This window comes from Desmodus rotundus, chromosome 2, assembly GCF_022682495.2.
Source record: "Desmodus rotundus isolate HL8 chromosome 2, HLdesRot8A.1, whole genome shotgun sequence".
Classification (NCBI taxonomy): Eukaryota; Metazoa; Chordata; class Mammalia; order Chiroptera; family Phyllostomidae; genus Desmodus; species Desmodus rotundus.
The window spans coordinates 33,906,882-33,934,424 of NC_071388.1; the positions used below are offsets into that span (position 1 = coordinate 33,906,882).

Sequence of the window (27,543 nt, forward strand, 5' to 3'; positions counted from 1 at the left end):
AGCCCTGAAGCCATGATGGAATATTTTTACCCCGTCCTGGGTTGAGATGTTGTCTTTCTAATGCCCCCAGTCTGGGTTAGGTGCCCCTGTACAGGTTTCCAGGACACCTCTAGGTTCTGGCAGAGGGAGGGCGGAGTGGACTAGAGTTGTGCAAAGAGAGGCTGGGGTTTGTGGCTCTGGGGAGAGAGCTGAAGGGACAGCAGCCGCCAGAAACCCTGGGCTGAGTCCCTCTCCCACACCTCAAACACCGTCATTCTCGAGCAAACCCTTCCTTGCATCAGCCTGGGAAGAAGCAATAGCTCCACCTACTGGTCTTTAAATAAATAACTTCTTTTAAAAATTCTGTATTTCACAGGTTTCCCCAATATGAGCAGCACACACTGTATCCAGATAGGAAATGAATGTCACCAAGGAGGCCACTGAGCTACCTCTCTTGAAAGGCAGCTGGAGGACTCCAGTGGGCAGAAGATTTGGATAGAATTGTGGCTAGGAATCTGAGATACAGAGAGGAGAGAGATGGGAAGCAGAAAAAGAGACGAGCACAGTGCCAGATGGAGCCATTTTATTTCCAAACAGGAGTCAAAGCAGACATAGACTTTCCTACCTCCATACTGGATTTTCATCTTATAAAACAGATTTGCTGCTAAAATCCTTCATAAAATCTGCCTTTCCCTTCGCAGTAGAAAATAAGCAAAAAGTCACAGGTTAAAAGGTCATGCATAAAATATTCTATCCACCAAGATAATTATGTAATAGTCTTAAATTCTTCACAGATCAATGAAATAAAGCATTAAGACTAATTGACACTTCACTATGTTTTGCTGCACTTCAAGATTTTGTCTTCATATATTTATGTTCATATTTCACAAGCAACAATATTACAAAAAGGCTATCAACTTTTCATAAAATAGGAAAACAAAACAAAGCCATAACACTAAAATATATACACATCAATCTGCAGAGCATAAACTTTAAAAAAAATTAAAACAAAAAGAAAATGAACTCACCCCAAATAAAAATATCTTCGACATAAACTCTGTAGGCTTCCCAAAGGAGTTCTTAGCACTCAGATGTTGGGTTGGTATAAGCTTATCTGGTATCTAGTGGTTCTGTGTGTCATGATTCACAACTGTTATTATTACAAGGACAATTTCAAGGTCTGAGGTGGGACACAGTGCAAGTTATTAGACAGATCATTCACACATATTAAAGCTTTAATGAAACTCAAGTATTTCATCACAAACAGTGCTTGACTCCCTTTTCTTTCACACCCCCTCCATCTGAGAGACCCCTGGAGAGATCTGGAGTTACCTACGTCTAGAACTGCTACAGGACTTTGCTTATAATTCTAAGGGCAAGGGATGTCATTTTAAGGAAGTCTGTGCATGTACTATATTTTCTTGGCTTAATTAGAGGTAGATAACCTCAAAATAAGGTCCAAATGTCAGTTCCTTCAAAGACTGTCAAAAGCATAGTATAAAACAAGGAGGTTAGCTAACAGAAAGAGTTGAAATCCTAATTTTTAAGAAAAAATATCTTTGATGACGCACGTGTCTGTGTATATGGAATAAATGACCTACAAAAAGAAAAAAAAAACAACCACTGTAGAAGAAGAGGTCAATATAATTTGTCAGTCTGAAAAAAAAACAGTTGGAAGAAACCTCATAAATCAAGTAATCAATTCTCTGATTTTAGAGGAAAGGGAAGACACATGGAGAGGATGAGTGACGTGCCTGAGTACATCAGCACACTGATTTGTACGATTATTTGTAGACACACTCAGGCACAAACACATATCCACACATTGTTGCACTCAGTTCTGTTTTGTACAAATAAATACCACTGGCTTACACAATAAATAAAACTAACTATGCAAATTTTCATTTGTTATTTCACTTCCAGAAGTGGGAAATACCCATCTTTCAAATGAGTGAGAGGTTCTACCTTCTCCCAACTGGTAAATTTGTCAAACTGTGTCATTACTTGCCTGGACCGCTGCTCTCTGCGGCCCCTGGAAGCAGCATAGATGGAGGAGACATAGGAGTGGCAGGAAGGAAAGCAGAGGCACTCAGCTCACGTCGGAATCAGTTTGTAGTTATGCCAAAGATGCTCCCACTGGCAGTGAAGGCTTTACATCAAGTTCAACTTGGGCTATTGGAACTTCTAGACTTGATGGAAGGACATAATGAGGGTGTAGGCACCAGGTGCCAGGGTATGCCCTCTGCCCAGAAGAATGTGAGCTAGTGCTCCTCTGACCATAAAGGGCAGAGATGAGCAGCGTGTGTCTTGTCTAAGCTATAAACTATAAACTTAGATGGCTTTGCTAGGTGAAGTCATACTTCCTAATGATCTTAATTTGCAGATGTATGTGAACATCACAATACTTCAGCCTAATGTACAGTAGTATTAATAGCTATTTTACCTTCTCCATAAAATTACATGTGGATATAATTCTAAGGTAGTTTTTAAAAATATTATTACTTTTAATATTCATTATAGACTTTATTCTAAAAAATCTTGAGCCCAGCTACATATATTAACATGAAATAACTTTAAAAATAAACAATACATTATATACATACCAAAATAGCCCCATTTTAAAGCCATGTAAGTGAAAAAGTTGAGTTTTCAAGAATAAACTAGACCTTCTACGGGTATTTTTCATCATTTTAAACTAATATTGAACATATCTTCTTTCTGACTATGCCCAATATATACACACTGCTCTTAGTAATTTATGTCAGAAGTATTCACTATGAAAACAGGAGGTTTGTCTGTTTTCACTTGTTCTATAATGGAAAATTTATTCCAAATTTAAGTAAGTTTGGTCCCGAAAGTTCTCCCCCAAGGAGACAGCATAACCAAAAAGCTTGCAATGTACAGCTATCCAGGGCATATGCAACCTTACATTTTCTAATAATAGTGGTGGAAGGTAACTTTCAAGTATCATCATAATCCAACTGGACGTATAGACCATTATCTCATAAAGTTAACACTCTATAGGGAGAAAGTCATTTGAGAAACTCGTCCTTGCTAGAACATCTTCACCAAAATTCCCATAGGAAACAAAACCATCCATCTACAAGGGACAGAGGGCACTTGGTACCCAGCACTGACCTTAAAGCACACACATTTAACAGTGCTCTGAACTCAACGTAAACTCTAGCAACATGAAGAAGAGCCCACACTTTCTTAACCCGTTAAAGGTCACTGGATCATCCAGAGCGGGAAGTATTTCTTCTAAAAAGAACTTCGAGGGGAAGGCAGGACCCACAGCTATTTCCAGCTCCCAGTCCTGCCCTCCGCAGCGATGGCGATTCGCAGTTGTTTGGCTAAAACAAGGAGAGAGAGACTGGCTAACTTGGAGAACCAGATGTAGGTGTTTTTGTACTTATTTTAGTCAAACACATCTTTAAAAATTAAGTTAACACAGGGAAGGGAACAGAGATCCCACAACTCACAAATAACAAGGGGGAAATGAGTTGACTAAAAAGTGCATGTCTTTCCAAAGCAGGTGCAGGAGGTCAAGGGGCACAAGCATTCTAGAAATTTTACTTCTTCACAGATTCTGATCCAGCCATGTGATGTAACTATTCCTAGTCCGGATTCCCACCGAGAAGTTGGTGGGCCAGCTGGTGAAAATCATGCATCCATGGAAGCCATCCTCAAAGTGATCCAGGGTCACCTCCACACCCGCACTCTCCAAACGCTTTGCGTACATGATCCCATCATCTCGTAGGACATCGTGCTCACATGTCAGAATGTAGGTCTTTGGGAGGTGCTGCAGGACTTCCTGGTCTGCAATCAGTGGGGCAGAACGGACATCGAGCAGCTGAGGGATCTCCCGGACAATCCTGGCGTTGCCAGTGGTCTGCACGACAGGCTTGTAGTTCTTTGTGATGACTGTGGGCAGGAGGGACGTCCAGTTCAGACGGGCCCTGAGGGCAGCAGCCTCTTCCACATCGAGCGAAGTGTGATTGTTCACTATCATGGCCTGGACAAAGTCGTAGTTGCCTTTGAAGTAGTCCACCCAGTACTTCACCATGACATAACGGGGCAGGATGGGGGTGTCCACATTCTGCTGATAAGAGGGTGTGTTGAAATCTAAAGCCTGAAGGACTGGATAAATTAAAGCTTGCAGTTTGAGCTTGCTTTTCAGGTTGGCATCTTGACTAAACTGGAGAAGAAGCAGCAAACATATTATTTTATTTGGGGGGGCTCCTTTTACAGAAACCACACCTCAAAAAGCAGGGTAATGTGTTACTTCGAATCAATCAAAAGGATACAGTTGTTAAATTTCAAGCAGGCACGGTATTAATGTAGTTTAAAAAAATGAATAGTTCCTCATCACCAACCACCGCCACCATCCTATCAAGCTACTGGATATTTCCTAAGAAAGGTATGATATCTGCAACTTATAATTTTGAGTGAACACTTCAAACGTACATGATCTCATAGTTTCTAAACCCTCCTTAACATATTACTTGTGTCTATCCTTTGGCACTCAGCACATCTTACTGGGTATTATGGATGGATAATGTGTGAACCTCATGTAGTTTTGTATGCCTTGCAAGGCCCAAAAAAGGCAATGGCTTCCTAGGCAGAAAAAACTAGTCTGACCCTTCCAAAGGAGAAGGGTAGGAAAATGAACAGATGACAGGACTCCATAGTGTTTTAGCAGGGCCTCTGGTACCTCCTCTGAGGAGCACTCCGTCTTCATGCTTCGTGTGCGTGAGATTGTACAGACCTAGTGCTGGCAGTGTACCCTCCACTCTGCTTAACGAGCACGGTCCCCAGAGTGAAGTCGAAATAAGAATGGGAAGGAACCTCCATCTCAGCAGGCCTCAGTTCCCCCATGGCTCCCCCAAATGTGAAGGCATTGCCTCATTTTGTAATTCTAGTGTCTCAAATGATTTATTTTTCATGTAACATTTAATATACAGCTAACTAGCTCACTGTATGCCACAAACAATCTTCAAGGTAACTTTAGCCACACAATTTTGTTTCCCACTGGCTTTTTGGAACCCCACCCCTGGGAAGATGTAACTGTGCTGTACAAGCAACAGGAAATGATCAGTAAGTGGTATTATTGATATGTGCCAAGAACTGTATATACATCATCTCCCTAAGTAAGTCCTGGCAGCAGCCCCGCAATCCGATGATATTATCCTCACTTTCCTGAAGCTCAGAGCGGTTAAGGACTTGCACAGAGATAGCCCCGCAGCTCCTAAAGGGGGCCCAGATTCCTTCCCAGTTCTGCCTGGTGTTAAAGCTTCCCCAATGCACCAGGACTGACTTCTTACCGCATTTGAGCACATGGAAAGCAAACCTGCCAATGCCAAGTGGAGAATCAAGTTCTTTCATTAGAGCAAAGGGGAAGAAACCAAGGTACACCACAGATAAAAAGGCAGATGCTACTTGAAAATACCAAAAAAGAAAACAAACTGGAGGTGAGAAGACAAGGGATGCTATTCTTAAGTTAATTGATATGTTAAATAAAACCTTTGCAACCAAAAGGTTTTCTGGAAGGAAAGGGTTACGGAGCCACGTGCTAGCCAGAAAGGGGAGCAGGTCCCGGGGCTGCAGTCTGAACCACCAGCAGCCGGGCTGGAAGCAGAAGACAAACATGTCCAAGGTCATGGGGCTGACAGGGCTCTTTGACACAACCAGTTCCAGGAGGAAAGATGTAAGTGGGTTGAAGGAATTTAGCCTGGTTGTAGACGAGGGGGGTGGGAATGGAGCAGCAGGGAAGGTTCGAGGATCGGGTGCACAGTCCCTGAGGAAGAAACACTCCCTACCCCTGGACTGGCTGTGGGCAACAGTCCGGAAAGCTCGAGCATAAGCAGGATGCAGTTGTATCTGGAGACTGGCTTTTTTTTTTTTTCTTTTTAAAGATAGCCACCTGGAAGGTGACTCAGAGTTGTAACATCCACTCAGGATTGTGAGCAGTCTTTTTCTGGATTGGGCCCGAGGCTCTTTAGCTGCTTACCTCTTACCTCTTCCTCCCACCCTCCAGCCTGCTGTCATTTAATTTAGGACGGCTCGGAATTTTCCTCTTGTCAAATCCACAATGGGAAGAAAATTTACTCATCTTCGAGTTTATACAGCTGCCCCAATTTTGTTTTCAAGGAATTTAACCAGGGAAAGCTCAGGTTTATTATTACATTTCAAGTGGCAGAAGCATTTAATGTTGATATATATATATATATATATATATATATATATATATATATAAATAAATAAAACATTGGGACATATTTTTTGATTTTTTAATTTGGCCCAAGGTTCTAAGGAAACAATCTCAGCAATTGGAGTTCAGGCAAAAATACCCCGTTTTGGAAGTCCAACATGGAAAAGGAGTAGGAAATACTTAATTTCCATGTATTCCCTGAAGAGCAAAAGGAGGCCTCTAAAGTGTTAGGCCTCTTCTCATATTGAATGTCCCCGGGGCCTTTTCAAGGATTCAGAGATGACCTGTCTTTCAGTGACCCCTCTCCTACTTCAGAAAGATCTCTGAGAGCTCTCCAAGCTCAGTCACCTGAATAACTTGGCCACACAGTGACCAGCCTGGCTAAGGCACTGTCATGCGTGGTGGGCCTTGTGCTTGGTCTCTTGGACATCATCCTACACCCTCCTACTGCCAGCACCTCAGGGCAGTCTGTTACCTGTTGGCCCAGGGCAGCGGCCAAATTCCCACCAGCACTGTCACCAGAAATGCCAATCCTGCCTGGGTCAACCGAATACTTCTGTAAGACTTCTGGCTGCAGAAAATACTTCGTGGCACGCACGACATCGTGAATTTGCTCAGGAAAATGAACCTTTGGAACCAGCCTGTACCTGTGAAGACGAAAGTTATGAAAGGATTTACTAAGTCTTTACAAGACATAAAGTTTAAGGAGACACTGGTTCCTTTTAATGCCAGAAATAAACAAGTAAGGAGTTGAAATAAATATAAAAATAAACCATTCATTTTCTTGCAAATCAAATACTTAGTTTTAAAATATAATGATTTTTTGTATTATCAATAATTCTTCCTCTTCTCCTTCTTCTTCTTTTTTTTTTTTTTACTATCAGCCCCTAAACCAAGCCAAACAAAACCAAACATCTACCACTACCAATGCAAAAATGAAACTTCACAGTAAAAGGCAGATGTTGATAATGTTAAGATATGGACAGAACCGCAACAGACCTTGAATTTTATTTCTGAAAGTCAGTGTTCCATTCATAACACCTCTGGGTTGGAAGGTGACTTGGCAGCATTAGCCACATGGTATTCTGCATGACTGACTTGTTACAGGTAGTAAAACTGTCCTCCACTCAAGTGGTCGTGCCAGTCTGACATTAAACCCAGGCGATGCATTCACTGTCTGGGAGGCTGAACCTAAAGCGCCAGTTGTCAACCAGCAAAAAGGAAGACAAATCTGCCCGGCAGCCCAGGGTAGGCCCTCTGGGCACCTCTGGGGCTTCTCCTACTGCCCCTCTTTGCATGATCAGAGTCCCTTTGGGATCCTACTCTGAGCATTTTGTGGGATTCATATACCTTTAAGAGTCCAAAAAAACCCTAGTTTTCTCAAATGCCCCATGTAATATTACAAATCCATATTTGGTGGTCTTGTCTTGAAGAGTCCTCTCGGTCTCCACCTTCCTTCCTTATTCTCATTCACTCTTTAATCCTTGCTCTAGGGTTTGGCCTCCTCCAGGCAGCCTTCCTTAACTGTACAGCCTTTCTGTGTAAGACAGTGTGGTTATCAGTGAACTAGCTACTATCCCTTGATACTTCTATGTGCTGGTGTATATTGCTCTTCTTATTGTCTCATCTTGAAATGATTTCTTTATGTATTCTTCTAAAGAGTGTGTTCTCTAATCTCAGGTACTATATTTTATTCATCATTGTGTGCCCAGTATCTATCAATGTGCTAGGCAAATAATCATCCATCCAGTAAATCTTATGTGAGTATTAATATACCTTTATTTTGCATATGAAAAAACTTATGCACAGAAAGTTACAGTATTTGATTTGTATTGGGTTGGCCATGAAGTCCGTTTAGTTTTTTCCATAAAATAAAGACACATTTTTCATTTTCACCAATAACTTTATTGATTTGGATATTTTGAGAATGTGGGCTATCTCTTGCTATTGGGTTCTAGTGGGTAGAGGCCAAGGGTGCTGCCAAACCTCTCCCAAGGCCTAAGAGCCCCACAGCAAAGAATTATTTGGCGAAAATGTCAATAGTACCCACAAATTTCGTCAACCACTTTTGACACATTTGATCAGTCATAGCATCTTCGCCATACATTTCACAAATCTTTTTAGCATTTCAGTTGCATTTTCTACCTTTCTTGAAATAATGAATCATAATATACTGAAAATGTTTCATATTTTCTTCCATCTTCTATATTTAAATGGTTGCATAAAAGTTCACCAATGTCGATAATTTTTAAAAAGATTATTTATTTACTTATTTATTTTTAGAGAGGGGGAAGGGATGGAGAAAGAGAGGGAGAGAACATCAATATGTGGTTGCCTCTTGTGCGCTCCCTAATGGGGACCTGGCCCTCAACCCAGGCATGTGCCCTGACTGGGAATTGAACCAGTGAGTTTTGGTTCGCAGGCCAGCGCTCAATCCACTGAGCCATACCAGCCAGGGCGATGTTGATAAATTTTTAAAAAATGCATACAGATATGGCAGATGTCACAATAAAATCTAACAAAATTGTTTCAAATGAAGTTAAGGACAACTAAGCACTACTAGAGCCATCATACGGAAAAACTAAATGAACTTTTTGGCCAATAAATAAGTCTAACACAGATCAAAACCGGGGGAGGGGGGTGGAAACTTCTTTATTAAAATTTAATAATAGTTAAGGACTCAGGTCTTCTGATTTCCATTTTATAGTTAGCATTGTTATTCTCAGAAACTAATTTTTTTCTAAGCTACTCTTACAAGGCCATTCATTTCCTCCATCTAAAATCCAGCTATTTAACTAACTAGCTTGAACATTCGGTGTAGATACAGTCAAATGGACAAATATTTGTGAAATACTATCATAAATAATCATTTAGATCTGGTCATTCAGGAATTACTACATTTAAAAACTGTATATGCAATGAGAAATTCCTTTAGTAATTGCCTTATAGCAAATAAAATAAGTTTTCTAATTTCCTTCTTATTTTTTCACCTGTGGGGATCAGTTAACCATCCAGAACGTGTTTTTCTCCAGCTGATTTTCACCATGTCTTAAAGCTGCTGCAGTAGCATTCCACTGGTGATAATTGGTGAAAGGAGTGTGATTACACCATTTCGTCCACTAGGAGGAAACGTCTCACGTGATTCCATTCACCCTCAACTCGGGGGCGAGGGTGCAATGTTTAAACTTCATTACTAAGCTGAATTCTCAATTCTATTAACGAATTAAAAGTGAATGCATTTCATGACTTCAGTTGTGAAGATAAATATTTTGCCTCAGCAAGATTCCACATATCATGATAAATCGTTTTCTTGGTGGCCCAGGAGGTCAGAACATATTCTATTAGTATACACACAAGAATTAATTTTCAGATGTTGCTTCCGAAAAGCTCTCAGTGACTTTGAATAAAGAGAAATTGTTAATCTAAAAAAAGTTCTACTGCCTCCAACCTTATCAGGCAGTCAATAACTGGTTCAGATAACAGAGTAATAAGCATATTTAAAAACAACCAGGTTAGAGTGCAGAAGTCTTCCCAGCACCCTTAGAGACCTCCCAACCCTTCCCATCCCTTTGTTCCTGCTGGAACATTGTCTAATTTCATTCAGGAAGAAGGGACACTATTTTCACAGACTGAAGAATACAGTGAAACTAGATATTTCTGAGGTCACCCACTGTAAGCTAAGCCCTCAAAGGAGCTTGAAATTGACCAGAGGAATATAACAAAAGTTCTGTAAAATCTGTATAACCATGGAAAACTGACAATCAGGAGGAAATTCATGAGTGGTAGAGCCAAAGAAAGCACGCAAAAATATACTTATCTGCTGTTTTTGTTCAAAGCTATGTCCCTGCAAAGTACTGATAGAGGATTCTGCCTTTCTTTTTTTTAAACTTGTAGGTCTTGGGTAAAAGCACCTGATGAATTCCAGCAATTGCAGTCTCACTTTCCCCAACTCGCTGCAGGGATAGAGGACTCCACAAATCCAGCTCTAATTGTCTATTACCGTGCATGCCTCCTACTAGATGAACAAAATTCAGTGTAAACTCAGGAATGAGGTTCAAACAACTTAATAAATGTGTACATTCTATAAAAAATATGTCGGTCCTGCTAGGTGAGGCACCTCACCAAGTGCTCAACAGACATGTTTCACTCAAATCTCAGAGCACACCTGTGGGTTTAAGGATGCAAACAAGGAGGATGTATAGCTTGTCTACAACAACTAAGTGGCGCATCTGTGATGTGAATTCACAACTGACTTGGAAACCCATGTGGACTCCCCCTTTTAAAATACTCTTTTTTCAACACTCACAGCTGTTTAACAATGTGTATGTGTTCTCGTTGCCCTACCAACGCAGTGAATTCTCCAAACTGTAGATTTCGGACACCCCAGAATGTCCCTCATGATTTCAATGGTTTTGCAATATTCTCAAAACAAACCACCAAGCAGAGTGCCTGGGCTCACGGTACGTCTTGTGGATGAAAAGGGTATTATAATAAATCATAAACTCCTAATTGGGCAGGTTATGGTGGGTTGTCACGCCCCAGGCCTATAAATTCTTTAGTGGAAGGTTTTTAAGCCAGTCCTGTGTACCGTTCTTGTGCATCTAGTTTAACACCCCTTTGAAATGCCAGAAGTAATACTCCTCAAAGGTGCAACCACCCTCAAGAGAGTACAGAATCTTGTCAACTATCCTCTAATCTAAACCCTGCCTTGCTTTCTCCCACCTCCATGCCATCTTTATTTCCTCCTTAATTCCAAATGCAGAAGAGAAACCACGAACTACCATTCTCTGGGGCATTTGAGATCCTGCTTCTCAACAACAGTCATCAGTTTTGGCTCAAATAAGCTCTTAAAAAATTCTCTGCAGGTTTGGACATTTCTTATGTTGACAACCTTTAATAGCATTCTTTCCTCCAAACAAAATTTTAAAGATTTATTTTATACCCTTTACATATAAAATGTCATATAACACTATCTGTGGTGAGGAAAGTAATAAGCCATATGGCTTTAGCAACATAAATTGTTCTTAACCCACCTACTTGTCTGGCACGGCTCCCAGGACTCCACTTCCCGTAGCCCACGCAATAGCTCAGTTTCTCAGCTCTGTACACACCATAGGATAATCCTGGAGGCCTTACAAACACACTGAGGTTTGAGCCACGCTGCAAAACATTCCAATTCATCGACTCTGGAGTGGAGCCCAGCATATCTATATTTGAAGAAAAACGTCCCCAAGTAATTCTAATGTGCAGCCAAGGTTCAGAAATATCACTGAGTCCAGCCATTTTGTCCCTCTTCTCTGCACATATCTCCCTGTTCCCGTTCCCAACGCATTGGTCCCTGTCTCCAGCCCCTAGCCCCTTCTCCCTGCAACAACTCACCAAGTGTTCAGCCCTTTAAGTCTCATTTGAAATGCCACTTCCTCTGTGAAACCTTCTGAGAGCCCAGCCAAAGGAAACTCCCCGGCCTGGCAGCCTCTCTGACAACAGGTCGTAATACAGACACCTCGGCACGCGCTTGCAGTGGACGAAAAGTGAGAATCGGGCACTGAGGGGTCTGAGGTGCGCCTACCTGAAATAACCAGCACCCACTTCATTAACAGTGACAGAGAGGGGTAGCGGTGATCAGAAAAGCTGATAAACTGCACCTTAATTAAGTCAAAATTACACAAGCCCATAGTTAAGGGGAAATGGAAGCTGTCCCAAGCCTGTGGAAGTTGAAGCTGTGAATGTCACTCGTGCCCTGGTGACATTGAAATGGACATCCTCCCTCAAAATGACCTAACCTGGAAACACTGTGGACAATCTTCTACTGTGGACAAGGACACTAAGTTCTCTTCCAGTAGCACCAGTTGGGTGAAAGGTAGAGGTGATGTTCTAGAATGAAATTATACTCCTGTGAGATTCATCAGGAGGGAGGTAAAATCTCATTCCTTTTTTGGCCTCCCCCCACCCTTATTTCCCTATTCATCATCTCCCAAGAGGAGTGCAATAGATTCATATCTTGAGAATACAAAAAGGTCAATATTCTCTTCAGTCCTAGAGAACCATATCTTCAGTGGGGCTATCGGAAACAAATCAATACCTGCATCCGCGGTGTGCTCTCTGTGAGAGGCATATCCAGAGGAAGCATCTATTCCTCTAATAGGTAGATACTTCCTTTCCATTGAAAGAACATGTAATGAAATTGCAAAAGTGGAAGGATTATGAATGGGTTATTTCTCTTTTGTTCATAAATGTTGAGGAAGGGTCCTCGCTTCTGATTCTATTCTCAAAACTTGCCGCTTGATATAGCTTTGACCACCAGACCTTCAGAAAGGGAGAGCTGAGATTAGCAAAGGCTTGGCTGACTGGGTAAGAATAACATCCAAAAGAACCGACACGTCAGGCTGTTCCACCAAAATTGCGATCCCTTCGAAGGATGCAGTTCTCTGATGCTCTGATGTTTACTGTTTAAGACTCCTTGAGTCCTATCTCCGTGGGCAGCAGGGAGCTCCCCAGACTCCGGATTTAACAGCCTGCTCCCATTCAGATGCAAACCTCGCCTTTCACCTCAAGGCTAAATAGAGAGCATAGGGCTCCACCGGTGACTCCAGAAGCCCAAGCAGGCTTGGTGCCAGGTCCTTCTGGCCTCCTTTCTGTGCCACTTCAGAAGTTCAACATAGGTCTGTGGGATTTGGGTGGGGGTGAAACTAGGCTTCAGAGCCTCGTGGTGGTTTGCAGTCACCACGTAGCTGCAGCACAGGTCTTCTGTAAAGCTCCAGCCCCCCCCACCCCCTGCCTCCAAATTCTAAAAGACCAAAACCACAAGAGAACCTGAGGGATTTTTATCAGCAGAAAATGTCTAAAACAGAGATGCATTAAGTTAATGATAGCGACAAGAATAAAAGAAGCCACAACATTATTGTTCTGTGCTATTGAATTATTTGTGATGCTGGCCTTTGGGTTTGCTCAGGTTGGCCTACACTGAGTAGAGCAAACCCTCCCTTTCTTGGAAGGGAGCGCTTAGGGACTTGGTCTGCCGCCCTTCCAGGGCTGCCCAGGTGGGACTGATGCGTGGGGATTCCTCTGCTCAGGACTCCAGCAGGTAAAGGAGCGGAGAGAAAGTCACAGCTAGGTCACTGTCACTTGGTGTTTTTCAGAGTCTCTGATTTTACACCTCTTTATCACAATGGGTGCTGTATTGTGCTTTCTAAAAGCACTGTGATTTGGTCAGCTTGCACTCATATAATTTTATGGATAAAAACCGAAGCATAAGTATCCCATTTTTTATAACTCTATGAGCAGCAAACTAAGGTGAGTGTTAGGTTCAGCAGAGTGAGGGGAGAGACGACAGGAGAATAGTCAATAAGTTTACCAGATTTGACCAGCAAGCTGCTAACGAGTGGGCCGAGTCCGAGCAGACTGCAGCAGCGAGGGTACAAGGGTGGGCATTTTTGTGAGTTTAGGGTTGAGTCTTAAGGGTGGGTCAGGGGTGAAGCATGAGGTAAGCTCTGCTAGGAAGAGGGTTAAGATCGACTAGCTTTTGCACAGTAAGGTTGCTGACAAGCCTATTGTTTAGCAGGCAAATTCTCTAGTCAGGTAGGACTGGATGAACAAGAACTTCGGCCGCAGGCTAGGACAGTAAAGGGGGTGGGGGACAGGAGTTCCGGGAGTACAGGAAGCCCAGCATAACCCCAGGCCATTGCTTGATGGGTTGCTAGGTAGCAGGCCTCAGGCAGGCAGAATGGCGGCTTCTGCCTCCTACATTAGGTACCCAGCTTCTTTCCTGTCTCCCTTAGCAACGTTCTTCTTTGCAGCTCTGTAAAGTGTTAAGTTCTCTGTGTGTACTGCCACTGACATTTGATGGAATGGGACTAAATCTCCATCTGTGTCAGATGGGGAGCTTATGAGTGTAGTAAAGATTAAATGAAAAGCAAAATACAATTTGAAACTTTTTCACATCCAAGAAAGCAACATAAATGCTTTCTAGAACTTAATAGAATTTATGGATTAAATAAAATTTATTAAATAAAATTTAATAATATCCAACATGCTACTTCATTAGCTTATATTCTATCTTTAAAAAAAAATTAAATCTTCCTTTTCCCTTATTTTTTATAGTTCTAATATTGTGTCTTATATAAACTACAGGTAAAAAGGTACCACGTTATAGCTAAACTACAATGAACTTTATGAAAATAAGTTTACGAACATAAAATAGGACCTCCCTAGATTATGTAAATGAGGACACATCCGTGCTTCTTCGATATTATGATGCACCTTTTCATTTATTTAAGAATTACTAAGTGTTAAATAATTGTTAATTATTGTGCAATTATTATGCAACATAGCACAGTGTTGCAGAAGCTGTTAAGTAGAAGGCACGGCCTGTTTCTCATAGCCTGAGGCCTTCGTCTGCACCTCAGCTGCTGGATCAGTCCCCAGGACCTTGAGCCATTAACTGGGCTGCCTCCAACCCCTACCTGCCAGCTTCCTCAGGGTATAACCTTCCCCAAAGCCCTGCCCCACATGAAGCAAAGCCAGGACACCACTACCCACTCTTGTGGGCCCCGAAGGTCAGGAACGGCTGTCTGCAGACAGCCTCCCTGCTAGAAGAAGGTGAAGTTCCAGGAAGGCCCAGGGTCTACCGCCCTCCTGGTGACTCTGAGGATCATCCACCCTTATTTCTTCTTTCCTTGCTCAACACCAGAAGTGTAAGTCTCTCCGTCTGTCTTTTCTCATGTTTTATTCCCGTGATGCTTTCCGCCTCCTCCCCGTCCTCCCAAGCCCTCTCATTACACCACTTTGGACCTCCATGACCAACTCACTTCGTCTACCTATGAAATCCTCATCCTAAGGACCTCAATTCAAATGTGAATTACTTCAAGGCAGTTTTTCTGACTTTTCAAACTAGGTAAGATCTTATCTATTAGATGTCGTCAAAGATCTTACTTATTAGTTGCTGCCATTACTAGTCACCTTCTGCTTCACATCACTTATCACACTTTTCATGACTTGCTCAAGGTCTGTTTTCTCACCTAGACTGTAAACTCCATGAGAGCAAGCATGATGCGTGTCTTACTCACATTGTATTAACCAGAATTTAACCCAGTAACTGGCACATAATAGGAATTCAACAGATATTTACGGAATAAAAGAAAGAGGCGAGACATGAGCAGTGAGAAGAAATGTGTTCCCAAGTTAGACCTCCGGAGATACTTTCCAAGAGAAGCATCGTGGTCATACGATGCTGGCCATGCCTTAACCAGAGCATAGGCTCTGCAGCTCTCTGTGGGCTGGCTGGCCAGGGTCCTAAGCATCTTAGCTCATTACTTCTGCAAATAAATATGCTCTAAGTTCCAAACATATGTCGATAAATACATCTGTAAGTGGGACCTTTGCATTCTGTGGGACACAGCACTAACCTTCCAGACCTGTCTAGCACCTTTTGGTGTCTGAAGCCCTTTCATCTCAGTTGCCCAAACTGATTCTCGGGACAACTCTCTGAAGTCATCAACCCAACGCAGAGCATATTTGCCTAGCATACGTGTGCCAAGCCTTGCACTGAGTGAGGGGGACACCAAGGAAAGAAGACATGATTTCTGTTCCCAGCAGCTCACATTTTAGACACACAGAGAGGATCCCTAACCCCATTCTGCACCTGAGGCTGAATGACTTGCCTGAGGTCACAGTTAATAGTAATGGTACTCGCCCACTGCTGTGATGCCTCCCAGCTGATCAACTTCTGAATGTTTCCCTGTATAGATTAGGCCCAATGGAAAGCCTTCTATGTTTTAGTTCTTTTTAAAAAAATCTTTAAAAAATCTTATCCATCTTTCTGTGTTTTATGATAAACCTAAGAACACCTGTTTTACTTGAAACAGCTGCTGACAGGTGGAGAGGGGCATACAGGAAGAATCTAGGCATGTTGCCAGTTGCTTATATTGAAGTCCTGGAGGGTGAGGCTTGGGTGGAGCATCCTCATGGTGCCAAGTAAAGCAAGGCCAACTTTCTTCCTTTCCCCGGGCCTTAGAGGAGTTGGAGCCACACAGGAAACCGCTGAAGGGGCTCTGAGGGGTTCCCAGGAACTGAGCTGTGGGGCCTGGCTCCATAATGGGGCTCAGCTGCTTCAACAGCCCCTGCTTTCCTCTGGCCAGCGGCCCAGGCCAGGTGACATCACCATTTACTTGAAGGTTCCTGGATTACAAAACATCCCTGAAGGCCGTTGAGTGATCTGGAAGGCCTCACTGAGAGGAAAATGTGCTGAGGAAGCAACCACCCATCCCTCTGTGTGACTCTAGGGATTCTAGTTACAGGGTCAGAGCTGCCCAGATGATGCAGGAGACAGTCCTGGCGAGGGGCCGCAGGAGAAAGAATTCTCTTAGGTCTCAGTTCTGGACCAGGGACAATCAGAAGATGAGCGGTGAATGGGGGAGCAGCTGGCAGGAAGAGGCAGAGGGACAGGAGACTGGATAAGCTCAGGGCCTGGAAAGCGGGTGATGTTGCCATAACACTGTCACACTGTCTCTCAGCATCAGCGGTTTCCTTCAGTAGTGGCTTGATACTGCGCCTTGGGAACGACCGACCTGGCTCAGGTCTCCACTCATTCTTGTGACCAGCTAGCTATGGGACCTCGTGCAGGTTACTTAAGTTCTCGGGCCTCATTTTCCTTGTCTACGAGGAAAACATCAAAATATTTATTTTGGGTGATTTATATGAAAATTAAACAGGACTCTATTCATTCATCCCACAAATATTTATTGAATGCCCACTATCTGCCAGGCATGTTTCCAGGCACAAAGATCAGCAATAAAGGGGTAAAATCCCTAACATCTCTGTCTTCATATAACTTATGTTGTCTCTTTCCATTTAGCACACTAAATACATAGTAAGTCACACGTATGGTCTGTCAGGTGTTGATGATGGTTCTGGAGAAAAATAAAGCAGAGGGAAAGGGGGCTGCACTTTCTAACAGGGGGCATCAGGGAAGGCCTCGCTGAAAGGATGATGTTTGAACAAAGATCCGAAGGAGCAGAGATGACTATGCAATGGCACCCGCACACTCTCTGCCTCGGACTAAGCGCCGTGATTTTTCTATTATTGCCATCGCCACAATTCTTCTACATATCCACATGCTTCTTAGTTTCCCAGAAAGATCATTAATAAATAATTTGTAGAAACAACTCAAAATGTCGATACTAATACTACTGATAATAATGATGTTCAGCCCTGGCTGACATGGCTCAATGGTTTGAGCACTGGCCTGTGAACCAATGGGTTGCTGGTTCGATTCCCAGTCAGGGCACATGTCTGGGTTGCAGGCCAGGTCCCTGGTGGGGGGCATGTGAGAGGCAACCACACAGGTGTTTCTCTCCCTCTTCTTTCTCCCTCTCGAAAAATAAAAAAATAAAATCTTAAAAAAAAGAAGAAATGTCTGTAGGTATTAAAAAAATAATGATGTTCATAATAAAATTTGTTGAACTCATTCCTGCTTACAGGGTCTGAGTTACAGAACCTGACTCCAGGAGAATAACTTATAACCCTTGGTTGTAGGAGAGATTCTCTTAATGTTGAGATTGGTTTTCAGTGTTTGAAAAAGCAGCACTAAATAGGCTGTCTGACTTCCCTGCACTGGGAGCAGCTCTCCTGCCCCAGCCTCTCACCCTCTGAAAATGTGCGCCTGCACCCAGTTCGTCTCCATCCCATCCTTGTTCAGGGGCACCTCTCAGCTGCTGAGCCGGTCACTGTCTGCAGCGGTGCTGAAAAGTCCAGAGACGCGGACAGATGACAGCCTCGGCAGCTTGGCGGCCCCAAGTCCTCTGACCTCACTGGTTTCTTAGCTGCAGATTCAAAACCAGCGCCATTTCAGGGACATCGACCCAGCAGCCAAGGTCGCTGGGGCTACCGCAGTGGGGGTGGCTGGCTCTGGGCCTGGAACTGGGTCTATGTTTGGGAGCCTCCTCTTTGGTGATGCTAGGAACCCTACTCTGAAGCAATGGCTCTTCTATGCCATTCTGGGCTTTGCCGTCTCAGAGGCCACGGGGCTCTTTGGCCTGGCCACGGCCTTTCCCATCCTCTTCGCCATGTGAAGGAGCCGTCTCCACCTCCCATAGCTCTTTCTCCCGTGTCTTGTTCCTTTTCCTACACTTCCCTAGACAGCTTGGGGAAAGTGGATGGCTCAGGGTTTGACAGAAGACAAATAAATACTGTATTAATAAGAAAAATAAAGCAGTCATCAAATTTATATGCTGTAGGTAACTGATTGTATATTTCCCTCAGCTCCAACTAATTGCTTTTCTAGAAGTTTCCAAAACTGAAATAAAAACACAATTTGAGGCATTATAAAGTGAGTTCAAGGAATTCTATCAAAAATCATTTTGTGTAACCTTGAGAAAATTGCCTCACCTTTCTGGACCTTTGTTTTATATTTTATATTATCACTTGTAAAATAAAGTAATTAGTTCATCTTAAATTTTATCAGTTGTAAAATAAAGTAACTAGTTCCTTCTTAAATTTTTTCTATGACATGTATTAATTACTTACTCAATGGAGACAATGACAGCATTCAGTTCCTCAGCCATTGCTGTACACAGTTCATCATAATAGCTGATTTCTAAAAGAAACAAAGGAGCAATTACTGTTAAACAAATTATTTAATACTGGCTTTTCTTAAATTCTGCTGCGGATTGCTTTTAGACTTGGACTTAAGTTATTAACAATAAAAAGCAAATGGGAACATATATCTCCTTAATACAGTTACATGTACAAATGCGGAACTTAAATGGAATTTTCGATAAAATCCAATTACTATAAAATAACAGGAAATCCATATTAGATTACGTTCGAATGTGTTTTTAATGAACTAAACATTTATTTTATAATGGACTACAAGAAATACACCAAATTAATTCTGATTTTGCAGCTCTTCAAATGTATGCTTTTCCAAAAATCACAGCACATAAGCAGTTTTCTTCTTAGAACCACAAAATTTTTCTCTTTTAATATGCTCATTTTCTGCAATTCAGGAAACTCACCAATTTGAAGAATATGGTATTTTGTTTAAACCAACACATAACAAACTAGAATTTTAAGAACTCTTAGCAACTCTTAGAAAGAGGGTCCAAATGTTTGCAGTTGACAGAAGCAATTTTATAATGTAAAAAAAGTCATCCCTTAGCTGTTCTTTCAAAATATTAAGAGCAGATTGTGCCAACAGAAAACCATATAATCACCTTATCCATAGGCCTTCCAAGGCAGTCTTAGAATCAGAAGTTTAATAACTACATAGCCACCTACACATCTCCCTCAGCCTGAGCTCTTCCCCTGGCAAAAGTGATCAGTGAAAACTGTACAAAAGGCCAGGTTGACTCATAATCTAAACCAATCCCCATACGTATACTTCCTGGCCTCCAATATGATGTCTCACCTGGCAAGTACTCAATGGTACAGATTCATTCTTTTCTAGGAAGAAGATTCTGCCTTATGCATTTTTAAATCCCCATCACCTAGCACACATTAGGGTGACCAAAGGTCCAACTGTGCACACAACTGAGGTTTTGTCCTGGAAGTCCTGTACCCCGGAAACTTCTCAGTCCTAGGCTATCCTATGTACTCAGTAAACAACTGCTGGAAAGGTGAGCAAATCAACGACTAAAAGAATAAATGATGAATATGGAATTAAATGAAATGGGATTGGTAGAAAAAGTTATACTTTTGGCTTTTGCCTCACAAAAAAAGTTATAAAAAAAAACCAACCTAGAACTAGTTGGCTTAGAGGATGCCAAAGCTCCAGGCTAAAGATGAGGAAGCAGCTCCAGGGAAATCACAGGCAGAGATGAGGCCCTCACTTCCTCCTGGGTATGCATCCCACTGGCCTGCTTCATGGGGCAGCTTGCCATTGTGAACTTGTTTTGCTCATGAAAGTAACCCAACACTAAAGAAAACATTCTTGCCCTGGCTGGTGTAGCTCAGTGGACTGAGCATGTGCCTATGAACCAAAAGGCCGCTGGTTCGATTCCCAGTCAGGGCACATGCCTGGGTTGCGGGCCAGGTCGCTGGTGGGGGTGGCGCATGAGAGGTGACCATACACTGATGTTTCTCTCCTTCTCTTTCTCTCTCCCTTCCCTCTCTCTATAAGTAAATAAATAAAATCTTTAAAAAAAAGAAAACATTCTTGAAATTTGTAAGATCACTTCCTTTTAATGGTGGCACACTTTTATATTATCATCCTTGATGTCATAAGCAGATGAAATGTTGATGAGTTAGCATGAGTCTTCAGAAATACTTGTTTCATTTTATAGAAAGATGTCTTCAAAAAAGAAGTTTGCAAAAGAGTTATAGCGAATTCCCTGATCTTCCAGCCCAATGGCATGCCACCGGGCTTTGGCACAGAAAGCTATTGCTAGCAATTCATAATAAGTTAGTCTGTGATTTAGGTCACAAAAAATATTTTCAAAGCAAACTACCTTAATTAACAAACAAATAAGCAAATAGGCAAAAGCCTTTATGTAGGCTATAAACATATAATTAATCATTCAAATCAGGACACTTTCAAGTATGAACAGGACACACCACTAACACTTTCGCTGGGACAGTAAGGGCAACTGGGACTGTCCAGAGGAACCGAGTCAAATGTTGCCCCTCTCTGGACCCAATAAGAAAGTCAGACTCAGTTACATGCACCTCCCTCCCAGGGCCAATCACAACCCCAAACAACCTGAAGGTGAGCAGGACATACTTGCGCTTGCCAAGGCCCAGCCTCCCCCGTGGATGTAAACAACACTGCGTTTCAGCGGCTCTTCTGGCTTCGGAGAGCCTTCAAACACTCTGACTTCCACGCCGTCAAAGTCAGTGTCGGTCACCTTCACCTGAGCGGATGACCACGCGCTTTTCTTGCCGAAAGAAACGATGATAAAATTCAGTGCCAGCAGATGATGGCTCAGGCCCAGGTAGTGGATCAGGTTACTCTGCAGGGCGAGGAAAGGAATGAAGAGGGAGAGCGCAGGTCAACTTGGTCATCCCTACAGCCACACTCACCAACTCTTAGAGTTTAAATTCTTACAAGCAACTGCTACTGCACTCGAGGACTCCCTGGCCGCTTTTAACACAATAACAAACTGCATTTACCTTTTGCTTCTAGAGCCTACAGAATATTTTCAGGCATTAGATTCCCTTTGATTTTCAAGATCAGCTCCGAGAGGGAAATGGGACAGGTATCATCAGGCCCATCCTATCATGAAGGCTTAGAAATGAAATAAACTTGCCCATGTAGCTGGATGCTTTGCAGTTCTGGGACTGAAACCTGGAACTTGTGAATTCCAGGATTCAGTCCATTTTGGTTTTTTTCTCAGATCAGCACATCACAGTTCCAAAAGCACAGTAGGAGTGGAGGAAGAATACTTAAAGTGCAATTAAAAGAGAAGAAAGTTTCATATTTGCCTTAAGCATTGTTAAAGTATTTTTAAGCATATATACTTAAGTGTGTCTGGTTGGTCTGAGAGTGGGAGAAAGGAGTAAGTGTGTGAGAGGGAAGAAGCAGAGTCAGCTGCGGCCTCGGCATTCAGGAGCAGGCCACCTTACGCATGACCAGGAGCTTTTCAGAAATGTGTGAAGAACAGACAGATGCCCTTGGAGCTTGAGGGCATCGAGCTCTGCTCACAGTTATTTGGTTGGAGAAGGAGCACAGAGAGGAGACCCAAGTCATCCAATCTGCAAAAACCTTGGGAGAGGTAAAGAGGTAAACTCTCTTTACCTCTTACACAAGCTTTCTCTCTTGAGTAGGTTTATAAAACTGACCTCCCTGCAAGATTAATGGCCATGTTTCAGAGACAGAGATCTGGAAGCAGTCTGGAGGCCAGTGACTGGTCAAACTACAGAGGCTCGGAAGTGTCCGAGTGCCTGGACACTGTACTGGCACGCATGCCCGAACGTTCTCCTAGCGGCTCTCAAACCGCGGGAAGGGGAATCGTGGGAGTGATGGTGCCCTTCTGTACAGAATGAAACAGGACACTGATGATTAGTGAATATTTGATGCCATCATAAGAAATCAGAACTACATAAAGTCTGCAATACGCCCTGATACAGCTTCCCAGCACTGCGTGCACCGAGCACATGGGTGTGCCTTGAAGAGAGCACAGATGTCCTGCTATACACAAGCCCTCAGCCCCTGGCTAGTCAAGCTCCCAAGCAATTTATCCCAGTGTCCCATGTAAATATTAGTACTGTATGTATACGCTGTGCTGTGAAAAGAGTTGGAAAGCATTGCATTAGAAAACCATTAGCCAGCATTCATGAAAAAGAAGCAAAAGGCAAAATCACCTAGAATAGTGGCCGGCACATACTAAGCCTTATATGAGTTGGTTATTATTATCATTGCAACTCGAAATGTCAGCCCAGGGACAGATAGTCCAATATTTCTAGAGAAGCTGAGACACTATGTACATTTGTTATTAGGATCATAATGATTACAAAGTTCTAAAATTGTTTCAGGTTAAACAGAGGTAAAATAATGATCTCCAAAAAGTTCATTTGTATGCTTATCTCAAAGCAGACAGGGAGCCTGGGGAAAAGCCACAGTACACTGATACCTATACACATAAATAACTTAGCATGAGGTCAACTTTCAACACGAGCAAACCACACTAAATACTTAAAGCATCTATTGTAATCCACCACCTGCTTGCTTCATTTCCTGTATTGAAAGGTTTGTATTCTAAGTCAGCGGTTTTCCACCTTTGGCAGTGATGGTCATTTCATCCTGTCAAACGTTTTTTTACGTTCTACTTTCTAAATCCTGCTTTACTCCCACTTATTATAGAAAAACACATTTTCATGGGCCATTTATCTGCTTGAAAATTTATGGTCATGCTTATAAAACACTGTAAAGTTGCAGTGCACTTTTAAATGCAGATTTAAATGTTTTGTTGGCACGCAAATTGTATGGCTTGCACTTGAGGCCGCTGTACAGACAGATCACTTGAGATGCACTAATGCAGAACTCTTCTGAAGCAGGAAAACCTCAGTGTTTGGGGCAAGAAATCACCAAGGGCCACATAACTGTGTTCAATAAGAATTAATTAGTAACCTACGATAGGTAAAGACTCTACTGCAAAGGTGGGTAAAAGATGGTCTGAGCACTTAAGTAGGTAAGAATTTAAGTCTCATTTGATTCCCTCCCTTTCCCCAAATTGCCATCTCTTCTGAAGCTTTCATAGCTTCCTATACGTTCTTTGAGACTTTCACATAGGAAGGAATGCCTTAGATTATAAAGCATTGATTCAGATTAAGGTTTTGTAAGTTGATGGGCCTTGGCAACTGCTCACAAGGTGGAGGGACTGGGATCAGGTAGGTAGGCAAGGGGACACAGAACAAGGATTCAAAGAGACCCGGGGTTTTCATATGAGAAACAGAGAACAAGGGTGGAAGAACAGTCAGGGAAGGTAAGATAAACTCATTTTAGAATCATTCCACGCAAAGCCAATGGAACATCTAGGTAGACAAGTCCAAAGGCAGATCACAAATACAGGGTCAGAGATTTAAGGAGGTCCAGCCTGGAGGAAGAGCTCAGAGGTAACTGTTAACTCAAATAACAGTGAAACATGGAAGAGGTAGCAAAGAGACAAAACAGTGGGTTGAGGAAACAGACACTGGAGAAAACATTCCTTGACAGGCTGAAAAGAAGAATCTAGGAGAATTCTAGAGAGTGGCAAAAGTAAAACTATGAGTGAATCACAGTATAGAAGGCAAATTGGAAAGAATTTTTTAAAAAGCTAACAATTTGGCAATTTAAGGAAACTTAGGACTGAAAAACAACCATTAGCATAAGTAGGATGTCATGATTAGTAGCCAAAAGAAGTTTTAGGTGCGTCATGGGGGCATAATCCAATCATCTCAATATCCTTGTAGTCACACCCTCTACTCTGCGCCAGAGAAGCCCCGCTCTGCCCTTTGACTCCGGCTCCCTTCAGGGATTTAGCAGCTCTGTCGGGATTTCCCGTGCCTCCCATTCTAAGGGGCTGGTTGCTCAGGTCGAGTGCTAAAAGTGTTCGTCCAGGCTAAGGGCAACTCAGGAATTACAGCACCCTACCAATCTTCCTCTATCAATGTGAAAAAGCCTGGATTTGAGTTGGATGTCTTAGTTAATGCTCTTATGCCTTAATATCCTCATTTGTAAAATGGGAACTAGAGTATCTAACTCATCGAGTTCTTCTGAAGATTAAATGAGTTAACATACGGAAAGCACTTAGAACTGTGCCTGGCAAAAATGCAACACTACATCGAGCTATTTATTATTATGTTTATTATTATTGTAATGTTTATTATTATGATTTGCCAACTAATGATATTACAAAAAAGTGTTACTTCCATTTTTATCCCACAGAACAAACGTGACAGCCTTTATGCATAGTAAATTAAATAAGACTATCTACAGTATTTAGGGGACGTTTGCTCAATTTATTAAATTTTACAACTTAAATGGTTAGAACAATTTGACTTGGTTTTGGCCATCAGTAACTAACTTTTAAGCTGACTTATAGTTTGTGCTTAATTTGTAAGATCCCATTATATTTTCTAGTGAATGAGATATCATTATTCTTCAAAAACTATTTGTAATAAATATACATCATTTTGGACTTGCAAAAGGAGAACAGTGTTACAACCATCAAAGACTAGCATCAGAATCTCAAAGAAACTACAGGTCCTTGGAAAGGAAAATTAGATTTATAGGCTCATTTCAGAGACTGGAGTGGAAGGAGAGTGGAAAGAGTTGGCCAGGAAGCTACTGGAATGACTATACTCCAGAGAAAGGGGTCCTGGAGGCAAGATCGGGTTCTCAGCCCAGGAAAAAAAAAGGTGTAATTGCCCTACAAGTGTAAAAGACATGGTAGCCGTGACACAGACATGCCTTACTGGGCTAATTCCCATCAAACCTCATTCTTGGAAGAAGAATAGAGCAAGTGCAACATTTCTCCAAATGTTGCACAACTGAGCCAGTTGTCTAATGCACCACCTCTGAGAGCATGGATGGGACCAAGTGGATTCGCCCCACTGGAGGGAAGCTGGAAAGAAACCGCTAGGTGTCGGAGTCAGAGCCTAGCCCTGCTTCTTACCTACTCTGTGGTTTATGCAAAGTTACTACATCATTCCGAGCCTCTGCTTTTTCCACGTGTTAACAAAAACAAATCTCATCTCCTTCCATTGAGTTATTGTGAAAATGTCATTAAAACATCTGACATATAGCAAGCACTGGTATATTACTTTATTCATTGAATCTGATGGTTCTCAAAGCTGGCAACATATTAGTATTATCTAGAAGTTTTTAAAATTACTAATGCCTGAGTCCCATCCCACACCTATTAAATAATCATCTCAGAGAGCATGACCTGAGGCATGGGTATCTTTTCAGGTCTCTACATGATTTCAGTACATAGCGAGGTTGGAAATCACTAAGTAAATCAAATCAATTGGAATGTAATTCATTCAATCACCATTTAAGTGCCCATTTGGTCATGACTGGTCTAAGTCTTGAGGGTACAGGATGAACTTTTAAAGGTGAAAGGCCTATTTTCGAGAAACATACCAATGTTGTGGGGAGGTCAGGAGGGAGTCTCCCCAGAAAGTAACATCCTGGCAGGCAGATTATCTTAAGTTAAAACAACTAAAAGCCCAACAAACTCAAAAAAAGGTGTTTTTTTTTTTTCCTTCCTCTTTTCTTGCCTAAGAGATATACAGATAGGAAAACCTGCTTCAGGAAGTGAACCTTAACAGAGTCACCTTCGCATATTCACCTTAGCACATTTGAACTCAGTGGAGCAGACAGGGAGGAGCCAAGCACAAGTCTGTTTGCTAGGTTCCCCTTTGGGTCTCATTGTTTCTGGGTGGCCATATAAAAATCTGTTTACCAAAGGTTTACCCTTTCTCATCTCCCTGTGAATTGCCTACCTCCCACTCCTCAGTGCAAAATGACATATAGACCTCATTTTGCCCACCTTTGGAATTTTCATGCTTATATGAATTCCGCATACGCACGTCCTACAATTTTATTTTTTCCTGTCAGTCTGTTGTATGTCATTTGAATTATTCAACCAGCCAGAAGAACCAAAAAGGGAAGAGGGAAGTTTCACAGGCCCTGAAAGTGGGAACATCCTAGACACAAGAGATGATTATGATATGATGTAGAAACTTCAAAAATAGAGCTATGTACATGAAAACCCAGAGGGATGTGATCAGTTTAGGAGAGAAGAGACAGAGGCTGTCTGAAGAGGCCGCCCAGGGACGGCATTAGCTGGGTTGAACTGAGCTTTAATGAATGATCAATAGGCTGGAGAAGGAGAAAAGGGTGGAGAAAAACACACAGATGTTTGTGTGTGGGGCCGGTGTCCACACTTCATTCTGCTGCCCACCGCCCACACTTGGCTTCACAAGTGTTTAGCCCCACTCTCCTCCAGTAAGAACAGGGAGACATCAAAGTCCTCTTTCCTAGTCCCACCTGGATGACAAAAATAAAAATGCTCCCTCACCTTCTGGGGGCTGGATCTCTAATCCAACCCCACTCAGGCTATCCGATCACCGTTTCTGAAGGCTTTTAGCAATGTGGTAAGTTCTGCTAGAGAGGGGAAGTCAATTTGCTCAGGGAAAGCAGGAATTGTAAAGTTGAACAAAATAAAAAATGAAGCCTTGGAAACACCATTATTTAAAGGGACAGTGGACAAGAGAGAAAGAACCAATCATTAAAAGATCTTCTCCAGCCCCAGCCCCCACCCTCACCAAAAAGGAGGAATTAATTAACAGTATGGCAAGAGAAACAAGAGGCTAGAGAAGTTAAGGGAAAAGAGTTTCAAGAAAGAGCAAGTTGTTAAATGCCTACAGAGAGGCAAAATAGGTCATCGGTTTTCACACTGGGTTATGGGATCACTGGTGAACCTAAGTAAGTACACTTAGTCGGAGATATCTGGCTAGAATCCAGGCTGTACTGGCTTGCAAAATGAGTGGGAATCAAGAAATAGAGACAGTGAATGCAGAGGAGTACTTTCACTGTTTGTAGAGATAAGAAAGGCAGTAGGACAATAGGCTGAGGGAAAAAGTAAAAAAAACCTTTTTTTTTTTTAAGATGAAAGTTGAATATGCAAAAGAGAAGCATCAGCTGGTGCCTCCCATATGGGGATCCTACATGCCCAGACTGGGCACATGTGCCTGGACTGGGGCTCAAGCCTGCAACCCAGGTGTGTGCCTGACTGGGAATCAAACCCACATTTCAGTCACAGGATGACACTCCAAGCAACTGAGCCACACTCACCAGGGGCCATTTTTTATTTTATTCAACCAGAGAACTGCTGCTTTCCCTGAGTAAGCCAAAGTACTGCTATGGCAAATAG

At 42.4% G+C, this 27,543-nt stretch overlaps 1 protein-coding gene and 1 pseudogene across 1 annotated transcript in view; one reads left to right on the top strand and one right to left on the bottom strand.

The window, feature by feature from the left end:
* Positions 1-545: 545 nt before the first annotated feature.
* NCEH1 (neutral cholesterol ester hydrolase 1) overlaps positions 546-27,543 on the bottom strand; it is a 55,159-nt gene continuing 28,161 nt past the window's right edge. Inside the window, exons 2-5 of the mRNA XM_024563605.4 lie at positions 20,907-21,135; positions 18,713-18,782; positions 6,666-6,837; positions 546-4,177 (exon numbers count right to left, since the gene is read on the bottom strand). Of these exons, the coding sequence (XP_024419373.1) occupies positions 3,560-4,177; positions 6,666-6,837; positions 18,713-18,782; positions 20,907-21,135 (1,089 nt within the window). The 3' untranslated portion in view covers positions 546-3,559. The remainder of the gene's footprint in view (positions 4,178-6,665; positions 6,838-18,712; positions 18,783-20,906; positions 21,136-27,543) is intronic.
* On the top strand, positions 17,622-18,439 carry LOC112307549 (ATP synthase F(0) complex subunit C2, mitochondrial pseudogene; annotated as a pseudogene).